Source organism: Salvia splendens, chromosome 3 (assembly GCF_004379255.2).
Source record: "Salvia splendens isolate huo1 chromosome 3, SspV2, whole genome shotgun sequence".
NCBI classification, from domain to species: domain Eukaryota; kingdom Viridiplantae; phylum Streptophyta; class Magnoliopsida; order Lamiales; family Lamiaceae; genus Salvia; species Salvia splendens.
The window spans coordinates 25603196-25616306 of record NC_056034.1 but is presented as its reverse complement, the minus strand read 5'-3'; the positions used below and the strand labels follow the sequence as shown (position 1 = coordinate 25616306).

The following is a 13111-nucleotide window of genomic DNA, read 5'->3' as shown; positions in this document are numbered from 1 at the left end:
AGCGTAACAGAAGCCGGCATGAGCAAACCCAATTCAAATCGTACAACGTGGTGTGGCGAGTTCAGATGTTTATCCACAACATGGCCAATGGGACCATCAAGCCGAAACACTGGAAGGGGGTGCATTTGGGAATGAGCATTCCGAGCCAGACAGTCTCAAGAGGGCCGAGACCAGTGGTGATGCCGGTCAAGTGGCACCCCCCCGAGGGCTCGTGGATCAAGGTTAACACGGATGGGGCATACATGGAAGCTTTGGATAAAGCAGGAGGGGGAGGAGTGGTCCGTGATTGGACCGGAAAGTTGCTTGCGGCTTTCTCGACCCCTCTCGATGCCCACTCAGCTTTGGAGGCTGAACTCATGGCGGCTCATTGTGGACTCGAGCTTGCGAACGAGCTAGCGCAGCTCATATGGATGGAGACGGACACTGAGCAAGTCGCCAAACTCCTCAATGGTAAAACGTGGGGGCCGGCACACGTCCGTCGGGTCATGGCGCGGCTCTTCCTCTTCAAGCAACAGCACATCATCCGCGTCTCATCCATCCCCCGGGAGGGGAACCAAGCGGCGGATATGCTCGCTAAGATGGGCTTGGACCAGCAAAGCTACCTTCGTTACTCTGCCCAATCAGCTCCAAGACCCCTAAATGACATCATTAGAATGGAAGAAATGGGAATACCCAACATTCGAGTTCGGTTTGAAGAACACGAGTAGCACTGTTGCCGAGGAAGGATGGAGTGTTTTATCTTTTGTTCATGTTCAATTGTATTTTGTCTTTTGGAAGGGAGTATGATGAGGTCCGGGTTGTTGGATCTGGACCACTTTCTACTCCTAATCTTTGTGTTGGCACACCACTTTTGGGTGTGGCCAGGATCTGTACTCAACCTCTTATGAAATATAGGGATGAGGGACCCACGAACCCTCCACCGTAAAGGTGTTTGAAAAAAAAATAATAAATAAAAAATAAAAATGTGGCTAGTTGGTGCTTTCACATGGAAACACTTGAATGCTAAGCACATTTTAATACAATTCCAAGAAGTGGCTGATTATACTAAGGTGCTAAATGGCCCCAATGAGAATCCAAATTGGCTTATTGATATACATCCGATGAGGGTGTTCAAGTGGGCGCCGGACTTTGATATTTTTTCGAGTCACCGATTGTTGCCGTATGGTGTAACATCATGGGAATCCCGGCCCATCTCATTGAGGAATCGGCCCTCATGGCGATCGGCAAGCTCCTAGGCAAGCCATTACAAGCCGATCATGCCACAATTAACCAATCCTACCTCTCCTTTGCTAGGATATGCGTTGACATTGACATCTCTACGCCCCCAACGGAAGAGATTATTCTTAATATCTTAGGTAAAGAATCAAGGCACAAAGTGGCATGGGATCGTATACCTTTGTTTTGTGCCAATTGTAAGCATGTTGAGCACACCATTGATAAGTGTCATGCTTTGGGAAGGAAGGAACGTGATGGCAGTAAGAACCACCGAACGCCAACAAAGACGCACTACTCGAGCAATGTCTCCAAGATCATTCGCCGAGAATGGCGTCCAAAGGTGGATACTTGGGCCGGCACTTCAACGAGTTATGAGCATAGTAACAAGGATAAAGAATGTGCCAACCAAGAGAAGCGCAAGGAAGGTACAATGGATGTTGTTTCGTCGGCCTCAAGAGCAGCAAATCGAAACCAACCAAGTGTGGACAAGGATGGGTTCCAAGTGGTGTCGAGGAAGAGGAAAGGCAAGGTGCATGAGGGAGATTTGATTACCAAAGGCCACCACATTGATGATTGGTGTTTGAAGGAGAACGTTGCTACGGTGACGTTTGGGAGTGGTAATTCGGATGCGAATGAGCCGGGTATTGGCTCAATGAATGTCTCTTGTGGGCTCCCCAGCCGGGAGATGGAGGGTTTCATCGAGGACCTTGACCCAGGAGGAACCGTCCCATGCGGAGGTATCCCTATTGCGGGTCTCAATTAGGAAATGGTCTTAGGTTTTGGTTTTGCAAAGATCGCATCATTGTAATTGTAAAAGGGTTGTTAAGAGTATTTAGATGACCACTCTAGCTGATAGGGAGGCCCTCGTTGTACTCTAATAGGTCTTTGCGAGTCGTCACTTTTGGGCGGCTCGGTGTTCTGTTTGTTCGTTGCAATGGTCTTGGCAATGCACAGGTGTGGGTCTGCCTTAACCCTTCACCCTCGTGGTGTTTAAAAAAAAAAAAGGTTGTCGCAAGTGAGAACTCCCCTGTCTGAGACAACGTCCATCTCGGCGTATCTTCTTCCCCCAAAATGATTGGCGTGTCAAGGATCTTCAGGATTACATGTTCTGGGAGTCCGGCTTGTGCCTGGAGCATTCGGAGCTTCGGTTCATTCCATGCCCCATCCATGATGAAATCCTCAACATGATCCAAGAGGTTTCCCCTATCATCTAGGCTAAGTTCTCTGAGTGGGGTATCTCCGAGCCAAAAATCATCCCAAAAATACATCCTTCCTTTCTTTACTCACCACCCATAGGACATATGGGTGAGCCTGCGCCCGAGTCTTTAGGAGCCTTCTCCAGGTCGGACTATTTCTTCCCACCACCCGAGCCGTAAGTGGAGACGCCTTATTGCAGTACTTAACCAACATATATTGTGCCCATAAGGAATTTTGTTCCCTGAATCTACACCATAGCTTAACATTAAAGGCGCGGAGTACCTCTTTGAACTTGCGGATTCCAAGGCCTCCCTCAACAGTGGGACTGCAGATCTGGTCCCAACCTATCCAGTGTGTCTTCTTTTTCTCATTAGTCGAACCCCAGAAGAAGCGGGCCATTTGTTGATCCAACTGCTTGAGTGCACCACCCGTGGGCTCAATTGCTTGAAAGATATGGAGTGGGACCGCCTCAAGCGTGCTCTTGATTAGAGTGAGTCTCCCCCCGAAGGACAGGTGCCGATGTGCCCATCCTGAAATCATTGCCGCAATTTTCTCCCAAAGGAACATAAACATATCCGATCGCTTAACCCCTCAGTAGATAGGGACACCAAGATAAAGGAAAGGGAACATACCTCTAGAGAAGCCCCCTTCCGTGTGAATAGAGTTCGCCCACCCTTCATGTGCTTCAGCAATATAGAAATTACTCTTAGCAAGGTTGATTTGTTGGCCCGAGACCTCAGTATAATGATCAAGGCACGCTCTGAGTCTCCTAAGAGATGTTGTGGCCGCTTGCGTGAAAATGATGATGTCATCGGCGTATGCGAGGTGGCTGATCTCTAAGCTCCCCCATGTGGCTTTGAAAGTCATCTCCCTATTCCCGAGAATGAGTTTGTCAAGAGCCCGCGAGAGATAGTCAGCTGCAAGTACAAACAGGGCGGGGGAGATGGGGTCGCCTTGTCTGAGCCCGCGGGTTGATTTGAAGAAACCTGTAGGGGCGCCAGTAACGAGGATCGAGAACCAACAAGATCCTATACATCTTTCAATAAGTGCCATCCATGGCTCCGGGAAGCCAATTCGCTTGAGGACCCTGAGTAGGAATGGCCACTGAACTCGATCATAAGCCTTTGCCATGTCAATCTTTACTGCAACGTTTGGGGCCGGGGTACATCTTGCAAGCTCATGGAACATTTCCTGTGCGAGGAGCACATTGTCATTTAGCAATCTCCCTTTCACAAATCCACTTTGGTTCGGTGAGACGACGCGGGGTAGAAAGGGGGTGAGTCTCTTCATGAGGATTTTTGTGACCACCTTGTTGACAACGTTACATAGGCTGATGGGCCGATAATCTCCTCAAGTTTCGGGTGCCGCCTTTTTCGGTATAAGTACAATGCTCGTGGCCGTAATGCTTCGGGGGAGGTACGCGCCACCAAAGAATTGCCTAACCGCATCCACTACATCCGCCCCCCACCGTGCCCCAGCACGCTTGGAAGAAGGTGGCCGAGAACCCATCCGGGCCGGGTGCACTATTTCCCGAGATGTCAAAAATTGCTCGCTTAACTTCATCCGCGATGGCAGTTGAGGGAGGTCTTCCAGTTGCTCCGAGAAGGGAAGTTGGTGCAAGAGGTCAAGGTCCGGTTCAGCGAGCTCCGGGTAGTTAGGCGCAAGAAGATTTTGGAAAAAGTCCACTGTCGAGTCTCTAATTTCACGGTCATCCTTGAGTTTCCTCCCATTGACATTAATCTTGTGAATTGTCAATCGAATCTTTTTGTGCTTCACCCAACTTTGGTAGAACCTAGTGTTTATATCCCCCTCTTCCAGCCATCTCAGGGCTGCCTTTTGACGACAAAAGTCCTCTTCTATTATGAGAAGGAGAACGTACTCGGCGATCTGCTTGTTAATCTCCATTCTGTTCCGGGCCGAGGGGTTCTCTTCAAATTCAGATTGTGCCACGGCGATGTTCTCTTCACATGTTTTGAGGTTGGCATGGATATTCCCAAAGACCTCTTTGTTCCACCGTTTGAGCGTTTTCTTAACCCTAGTTAGTTTGATCTTCAAGTTGAGTAATCCCCCGGCCTCCGTAGGGGCCATCCAATCCGTTTGCACCAGATCGGCAAACCCTTCATGCCTAACCCACATGTTTTGGAATCGGAACGCTCTGCCACCCTCTTGAATGGTTGGTAGTTTGCCTCTAACTAGGACCGGCTCGTTGCCCGAGGCTACTCGAGGGAGGTTTGTGACCCTTACCGCTTCAAATAGAGGCGCCACCATCACGCTAACCAGCACCCTATCCAGCCTTTCCAAGAGGCCATTTTTAGCCCAAGTGTAATCCGCACCATCAAAGCCCGGATTTGAAAACCCTCCATGAAATTCGGTGATTTGGAGACTATTCTCGGCATTGCATGTCTCGGCCTCCGTAATCATAGGATTGTCTCCATCCTCGGCTCCATTGGGAGGGTCATCCTTTTCCCAATCTGCCATTTCTTCATTATCCTCAAAGTCCTCCCGAGCCATAAGGGAGAAATATCGGTTGGTACTCATGTGATTTTCGCCTCTTGTTGTTCGGCCCTTTCAAGATCAAAATGAAGGAACGCGCCTTTCGGCTGCCCTAGATCACCCGATGCCAAGGGTGTAGCGTGTCGGCTCGAGCTTTATCCTCTCGCCGAACCCCCTCGCCCGCCTCCGAAAGAGGAAGATCTAGTGAGCGATCCCCTATCATGTTTGGGTCGGGGGCGACCATTTCGGTCCACCTCGTCCGAGAAAATGACCAAGTCCGCACCACCGACGTCTTGCATGTCTCCCATGAAGTCCGAACCCGACCAATTTGGTATATTATGTTCGAGTGCCCTTAAGCTTGACTGTGAGTTGCTTTCCTTGGTCTTGTTCTTCCCTTGTTGTTTCCATTCCTTGTTACTATCATTTTGCCTCGGTTTCTCATTAGCTTTCTTGTCCCCGTGTCCCCCGAATTGTGGCTGTTTTGGTGGGACTATGTTATAGTTGTGCTTTGGAGGCCGGACCGTTTTCCCTGCCGCATAACAAACCTCACTCTTATGGCCGACATGCTTGCACTCCATGCAATAAGACAGTATCTTATCCCATTTCACTTGTTGCACCGCCGTACGTCCACATATATCAAGGATGATCTCATCGGGAGGTGGTTGTGTAATGTCAATTTCGATGCAAATCCTCGCAAATGACAATCTTGACTTGTTGGTCGTTGCTCTATCAACCTGGATCGGTGTACCTAAGCCACATTAAAAAAGCACATTATCTTAGTGAGAGAAGCTCCCACATCTCTCTAGAAAGTCTTGCCCCAACCATCTCACGTCCAACGCCGACGGTCTCCCTCACCTTTGGGTGAGGTGGATATGCGGCCGGCCTAACGTCGGTCATGGTCCAGCCCGGAAGGGACTCACCGGGGAAGGAGGTCAAGGGCACGAGTCCCTCTCCCTCGCCGAAATGGGTTTTCCGACCAACTAAGGCGAAACGGAATATGAAAAAGTCAGCCACTCCCCACCCCATTAAAAACGGTGGTAATACAAAACGCAGCGCTTGTGTGCCATTGACGGAGACCGGAAGGGTGAGGAAGAAGATTGTCTTTGAGTTCGATGAGCTTATTGCCGGAACTAATGGTGGAGGTAGCGCCATTGCCGGAAAAGACGGTTGGAGCTCCCTGCCCGGGGAGAGAGAGAAGGGCAGGTGGAAGAGAAAGGCACGACCTGGCCCTTTTGAAGCCAGCACCGGAGCGTTTGAGGTGGTGCCGGGAGTTCTCCCATTACTCGCGTGGGAGCTCCGTTTCTCCATGGGACAAAAGGACGGCTCGGCCAGGCACCAGCCGGAAGTCGTGACCGGAACTCGGCTGGAGGGTGAATTACCGGAGGTGAATGAGGCCGTTGCACAAGGGGTACTCCGGTCAACGCGCGTGGAGGCGGCTGCAAGTGCAGCTGTCTTGGACGAGGACACATCCTCGGAAAGGTATGGTGCCAACATGCTTTTTGACCCACCCACTCTTGCTGCACCATTTCCGGAAAAGGATAGGCATGTACTAGCTAGTGAGACATGTGACTCCCTTATGGGTCAAAGCCTCTTGCAATTCAAATCTGGTGATGGTACAAATTTCAAGGCCGAGGATAACAATGGAGGGGGTGAGGCCGGGCTCAACGGGAAGCCGTCGGCGCCGGATAACCCGTCGGACCCGCCGGACAAGCTGCTGGACCAGGACAGGGACCAGCCGGAAATCCTACCCAAGCACTCGGCGTCTGAGGTAGGCATCGACGTGGCCTCCCCCGTTGGGAGTCCGCCGACGTTGGGTCACTCGCTGGAATTCATCACGGACAAGGCCGCTCAAGCCGAGACCCAACCTGTTGAGCCAGATCTAGGTGAAAAGCCCGCGAACCTTGATGCTGATCACGACACGGAGATGGGGACATTCGGATGGTGTGAAGGGATCCCTTCGCTTACATTCTCAAACGAGGAAACAAAGTGCTTGGTGGACAAGGTAGGGCACGCCATTATCGGAAAGTTCTCCCACACCCTCCCAACACCACAACAAATCCAAAAATCCCTTTCCAACATCAACTTCGTCGATGGATTCAAATGGAAGTTCGTTAACGCCAAGCACATCCTAATCCAATTCCGTGATGTACGAGATTACGGCCGGATGCTCAATGGTCCCAATGGAGCGCCGGTTTGGTTTGTCGAGCATCACCCAATGCGGGTGTTCAAATGGACTCCGGAGTTCGACACATTTTTTGAGACACCTATTGCCGCCGTTTGGTGTAAGGTGGTGGGACTCCCGATCCATCTCTATGACCAAGTAGCCCTCATTGCGATTGGCAAGTTGTTGGGGAAGCCAATCCAAGTGGACCATGCGACCTTCAACCAAACCCGACTCACCTTTGCCCGGATGTGTATTGAGATTGATATCTCGACGCCTCCACCGGTGGAGATCATTCTCAACATCCTAGGCAAAGACTCTAGGTACAAGGTGGTATGGGATCGGATTCCCCTATTTTGTGCGGAATGTAGGCATGTTGGGCACGTCAAGGAAACATGCCTTATCCTAGGGAGGAGAAAGGAGCAGGCCACCACGGATCCCACCCGACCACCACAACCCCGCCGACCCCACTTTGCGTCAAATCCCATCCGCCGGGAATGGAGGCTGAAAACTAACGTGCATGGCACCCACAACCCGGAGCCGGGCCAAGGGTCTATGCCAAAGGGGGAGACCGAGCCGGGGACACACAAAGAGAAGAGCGGTGCGGAAGCGGCTCCTAGCTTGAAAGCAACACCGAGGGTGCAAGCCCAGGTAGATGACGATGGTTTCCAAGTGGTGTCTAGGAAGAAGAAAGGAAAGGTCCACGAGGGTGATGGGTACATCAGAGCTCTCCACAATGATAAGTTGCATCTTAAGGAGAACGTAGCAACGGTTACTTTTGGGGCCGACGACTCGGGTGCAAATGAGCCGGGCATTGGCTCAATGAGTGTATCATGTGGGTTCCTAAGCCGGGAAATGGAGGGCTTCATCGAGGACCTCGATCCGGGAGGGGTTGTCCCATGTGGGGGCACCCCTATCGCGGGCCTCAACTAGGTGACGGACTTAAGTTTTTGACGATGCGATGGCTGCATCATTATAATTGTAATAGGGATGCTAAGAGTATTTAGATGACCACCCTAGTTTATTGGGAGGCCCTCGTTGTACTCTAATTGGTAGTGGTGAGCCGTCACTTTTGGGCGGCTCAATGGTTGTTTGTTTTGGCTGCAATTGCTGTTGGTAATGCACAGGTGTGGGTCCGCCTTAACCCTCCACCCTCGGGGTGCTTTTAAAAAAAAAAAAAAAAAAAAAAACCTGGATCGGTGTACCAAGGAGCTTCTAATGGCATTGATCAAAGAGGTGGATCGGAAGTCCAATCAAGTTGCACCACACAGCCGCGATTGGGGACTTACAATACGCGTCAAAGTCCGGCAACCATTTGAAGACCCTCATCGGGTGTCGGTCAATGAAGGATATGCTTAGCATTAATATATTTCCAAGTGAAACCTCAGCTAAATTTAATGTTATTTAGTGCTTTTTGAATTTGATGCGAAGCCGGAGTAGAATGGGAAAACTTACCTACAATAGCATTGCTGAGGGATGTGGCCAACTTTTTGATTTCCGCCCCGGAAAAGTAGATTGATGGAACACCACTGCATGTAGAAGCAAAGCAGATATTTTGGATGTTCTCCGGAAGGAAGACTTGCGGCCCATCATTGTTCGACTTGGCCTGCACCATATCAGCCATGGATTTGGGTATGTTGGTGTTCCTTTCCTTCGCCTCGTTACCACATTCGGGATAGGTACTTGCCGGGTTGTCTTGCGGTCCCGCGCCATGGTTCGCCTCATTATGTGCTCCTTCGGGCGGGTCCCTTTCATCCATTGTTACGTCGGGCGGCTTCGGCGTCTCCAACTCTATCTCGGGTCCCTTCGAGCGTGCCGGGTCCATGCCCTCGGCCACGGATGGGGGAGTCTCTCGGAGCTTAAGGGGACCTCGGCCAGGCCACCCGCTCTTGCGCTCGGAGTTTCCGGGTCCTTCCCCTTTCAAGCGGCGGGAAGTCTTCAATGGAGGGGCCATTCTCAAGTAGCAGCACGGATGGTTCGGCCATCTTACTCATCATGGATAGGGGTGCATTTGCCGTTGTTGTGTAGGTCTCAACCGGAGGATTTCCGGCTAGGAGAGGCTGAGACATAGGGATGCATCAAGGGTTTCCGCCGCCTCCAAGGAGAATATTTGCAAGACATTACCTTCCTTTGGCTTCATTTGCTGCATTGGGAGGGAGGAGCATGGTTCAACACGTGACTTCCTATTTAGGTATGGGACAAAGGCGCTTTCGGAAAGATGTTTTGTTCCCATGCCCGATTCGGGAAAGTTGACCAATGCGTCCACCAAGGAGCTTTGGGGACCACGTGAATGAGCCAAATCCCCTTGGGATACACATGAAGATGTGTCTCCATCCTTACCAACGGTCATCTTGTCTTTATCGGAGCAAAGGCCGACGGGTTGCGCCGGCGTTGCCTCTTCTTCATCTTCACGAGGCTTCAGCAGCATTTGAACTTCGTTTTCGTTGGGTGGGGACGTGGGGTGGGGGCTCCCCATGGGAGAGACTTCCTTGTTCTCATCGGTGTTTGCCGGAAATAGCGTCGCCTTACATTTCGGGTGCTCGGGCCCAGGGCTCTTATCGGCGTCAAAAGAGAGCCTTTTCCGGAGTTGTTTGTCTTCCGAAAGGGGAGAGAGAACGAACCTTTTCCGGCCGCTCCCTCTAGAGAGTGGCGCCGGCGTATTCTTCCTAGCTTCGCATCTCGCCTTAGCCATCCTCATCTTCATGGCTTTAGTTGGGGGTTTGGAGGTTTCTTCCTCTGGAGATCGGAACACCATTTGCTGGTCCGTGAGGGTTCGAGGCTCTTCCACTCCAAGCTCGAGGTCGGGTGGAGGTACCGACATGGCCGACCGAGGGTCCGGCCCCGGTTCGAGGGCTGGTTCGCGAGCCACGGCGGTGTGCACACCTTTGCCTATGAACAATCCAAGTACCCGGAGATTGAGTTATCAAAGGAAAGCAAGGGTCGGGGTCAGCCTTGGGGAGTAGGGGGAGCACGCCGAGGGCCGATGTGGTGTGGTGGATGGTGTGGGAAGGGCCACGGCGGTCGTGGGTGAGAAAGGGTGGAAGACGGTAAAAATCAAAGGGAAGGGATTGCTAGAGAGAAGGGAGAGCATCTCTCTCTAGAATTTGTTACCAAGTACCATTTCAAGCTCCTTTTCGTTTCCATCTTGCTAGTCTGATTAGACTTGATTGCCAATGCATAAGCATCATCTCTAAGTCTCCTTTCTTTAGGAGTCTTTTCAAGAATTTCAGCTTTAAGATGTTCTTGTGTTTTGGCAAATGCGGCCTTATAAGACTGCATAGGTAGGTCTTCCTTTGAAGGTTTATTAGCCTTCTTCTTGCCCTTGTCTATTTGTCGATGCATAATTTCCCTGCAAAAATTCACGAGTTAAGAAGTCAGGTAACGAATTATCACTTCCTTTAATAAACTCTATGTCAAAGTCAAAAACAGAGAGGATTCCCTGCCATCTAGCAAAAATTTGCTTAGATGCTAAATTTTTAACATCTTTTTCAAGGATATCTTTAGCAGATTTACAATCGATCCTAACAAGAAATTTTTGGTTTATAAGATCACTTTCGAATTTTTGAATACCAAGTACCAAAGAAAGAATTTCCTTCTTAACTGTTGAATATTTTTTTCTAGCACCTTGCCAAACACCGGAAGCAAATCTAACTCGGACTTCCTTATTATCAATCTTTTGCTTAAGGATTCCTCCAAAACATAATTCTGAGGCATCAGTTTCTACAATTTTGTAGGCATCAGGGTTAGCAATAGCAAGACAAGGGATTTCCTTTATCTTTGCTTTGATTTTAACCGCCGCTTCTATGTGGACTTTCTTCCATTCAGGGGGGTTTTTTCTTAACCTTTCAAATAAAGATTTAGCATCAAAGGCTAGATTTTTATAAAATTCAGCAACATAGTTAAGGCTTCCTAAAAACCTATGAAGTTGATTTTTATCTCTTATTTCGTTGGGGAATTTTTCCGCAAAACAAATGGACCTATCAATAGGGAAAATAGTCTCCGCTTTAATAGTGTGCCCAAGAAATTTTATTTCTGTTTGAAAGAGCTTTAGTTTCTTGCCAGACACCACGAGACCATTATGAATAACAGCATTAATAAATGCTTTGAGATGTTTAAAGTGTTGATCTATGGATTCAGAGAAAATTAGCAAATCATCAATATAGCAAATACAAAATTGTGTGAATGATTTTAATATATCATTCATAATATGCTGGAATTCAGATGGAGCATTTTTAACTCCAAAAGGCATCACATTCCATTCATAGTGTCCAAACGGAACAGTGAAAGCCGTTTTATATCTGTCTTCTTCGGCAATTTGTACTTGCCAGAATCCAGATTTCATGTCGAATTTCGACATTATCTTGGCTGAATAAAGCCTGTTAAGTAAATCTTTTATATTTGGGATATGATACCTAATCCATCTAAGAGCTTTATTTAGTGGCTTATAGTTAATAACAAGTCTGGGTACTCCTCTTTCGAGTTCCGCTGCATTTTTAATATAAAATGCTGGACAACTCCAAGGACTATAAGAAGGTTTAATTAGTTTTTTGAGTAATAACTCTTCTATTTCCTTTTTACAAAATTCCATATACCTTGGCCCCATAGCTGCCTAGCTTTAGTGGGAATTGAGCTTTCTTTAAAATCTGGTTCATAACGAAGATGAACAATATGTTTCTTCCTTTCCCAAAATGCATTTGGAATATTTGCACGAACAGATTTTTCAATAAAATTTTGAAATTGTGTTATTCTATTTAGAATAGCAGTTTGTTTTAAACTTTCGTTTAATTATTTATAGTTTAATTCTTGAGATAATTTAAAATATTTTCTTTCTCTTGATTCTTTTTTAAATAACATCAATCTCGTGATATCGAGGTTGAGTTATAAATTTGAAAAAGATTTTCTGTGAATTTACAGAACTTGTAATTCCTTTTTCATCAATGCTTTGGCAAGAAGGAGATGGTATTCAAGGCCTCCAGGAAGTGCATGGAAATCAGCCACCTGGCTTACGCTGATGATATTATCATTTTCACCCAAGCGGCTGCAGCCCCAATGCGTCGGCTTAGAGCGTGTCTCGACAATTATGTGAAAGTTTCAGGGCAACAGATCAACCTTGATAAAAGCAATTTCTACATTGCAGACGTGCACGAGCAGTGGGCACGAACAATCCAAGAGGAAGGAGGATTTGCTCGGGGTACGTTCCCTTTCCTATATTTGGGGGTTCCTATATACCGAGGGGCCAAGCGGACGGAAATGTTTATGTTCATTCGGGAGAAGCTAGAAGAGTATCCGGATGGGCGCATCGACATCTATCTTTTGGAGGGAGGCTCACTCTTATTAAGAGCACACTTGAGGCGATCCCCATTCATATCTTTCAAGCCATTAAGCCAACGGCCGGTACCCTCAAGCTACTAGATCAACAATTGGCCCGTTTCTTTTGGGGCTCGACTAATGAAAGGAAGAGAACTCATTGGATTAGTTGGGACCAGATGTGCCTTCCCTTTAACGAGGGAGGACTCGGCATGCGGAAGTTCTCGGAGGTGTTGCGTGCCTTCAACATCAAGCTGTGGTGGCGATTTTGAGAACAGAATTCCTTATGGGCACAGTACATGATGCAGAAATATTGCTCCAATGGCTCACCACTTGCCCCGAAACCCACGAGTAGAGGGAGCCCAACTTGGAAGAGATTGACCAAGGCATGGGGTCATGCCCACCCGCACATTCGATGGCTTGTGGGAACAGGAAGAATTTATTTTTGGGATGACATATGGCTCGGTGATATCCCCCTTAGGGAGACTTGCATTGATGAGAGGGGCAATCCCATGACAACCGTTTCGGAGTTCTTCACTAACGGCACATGGGATGTTCCTAAACTTCAATTGCTACATGATCAAGCTGGTCTTCCGCAACCAATCATTGATCGGATCCACAACACCCCAATAATAACCGAAGATCCGGACGTCCCGATATGGACCTTGTCCCGGCGAGGGAACTTCACCTTAGCCTCAACGTGGGAGGTGTCCCGGTCCTAAGGACCAATTATCCAGG

The 13111-nt window shown here is 48.7% G+C and overlaps 1 protein-coding gene across 1 annotated transcript; it reads right to left on the bottom strand.

Annotated features, from left to right (window-relative positions):
* Window positions 1-3762: 3762 nt before the first annotated feature.
* Window positions 3763-4923, bottom strand: LOC121796783. The gene has a single exon (XM_042195564.1). It carries the CDS (start codon window positions 4921-4923, stop codon window positions 3763-3765), a length of 1161 nt encoding a protein of 386 aa, XP_042051498.1.
* Between the last annotated feature and the right edge of the window lie 8188 nt (window positions 4924-13111).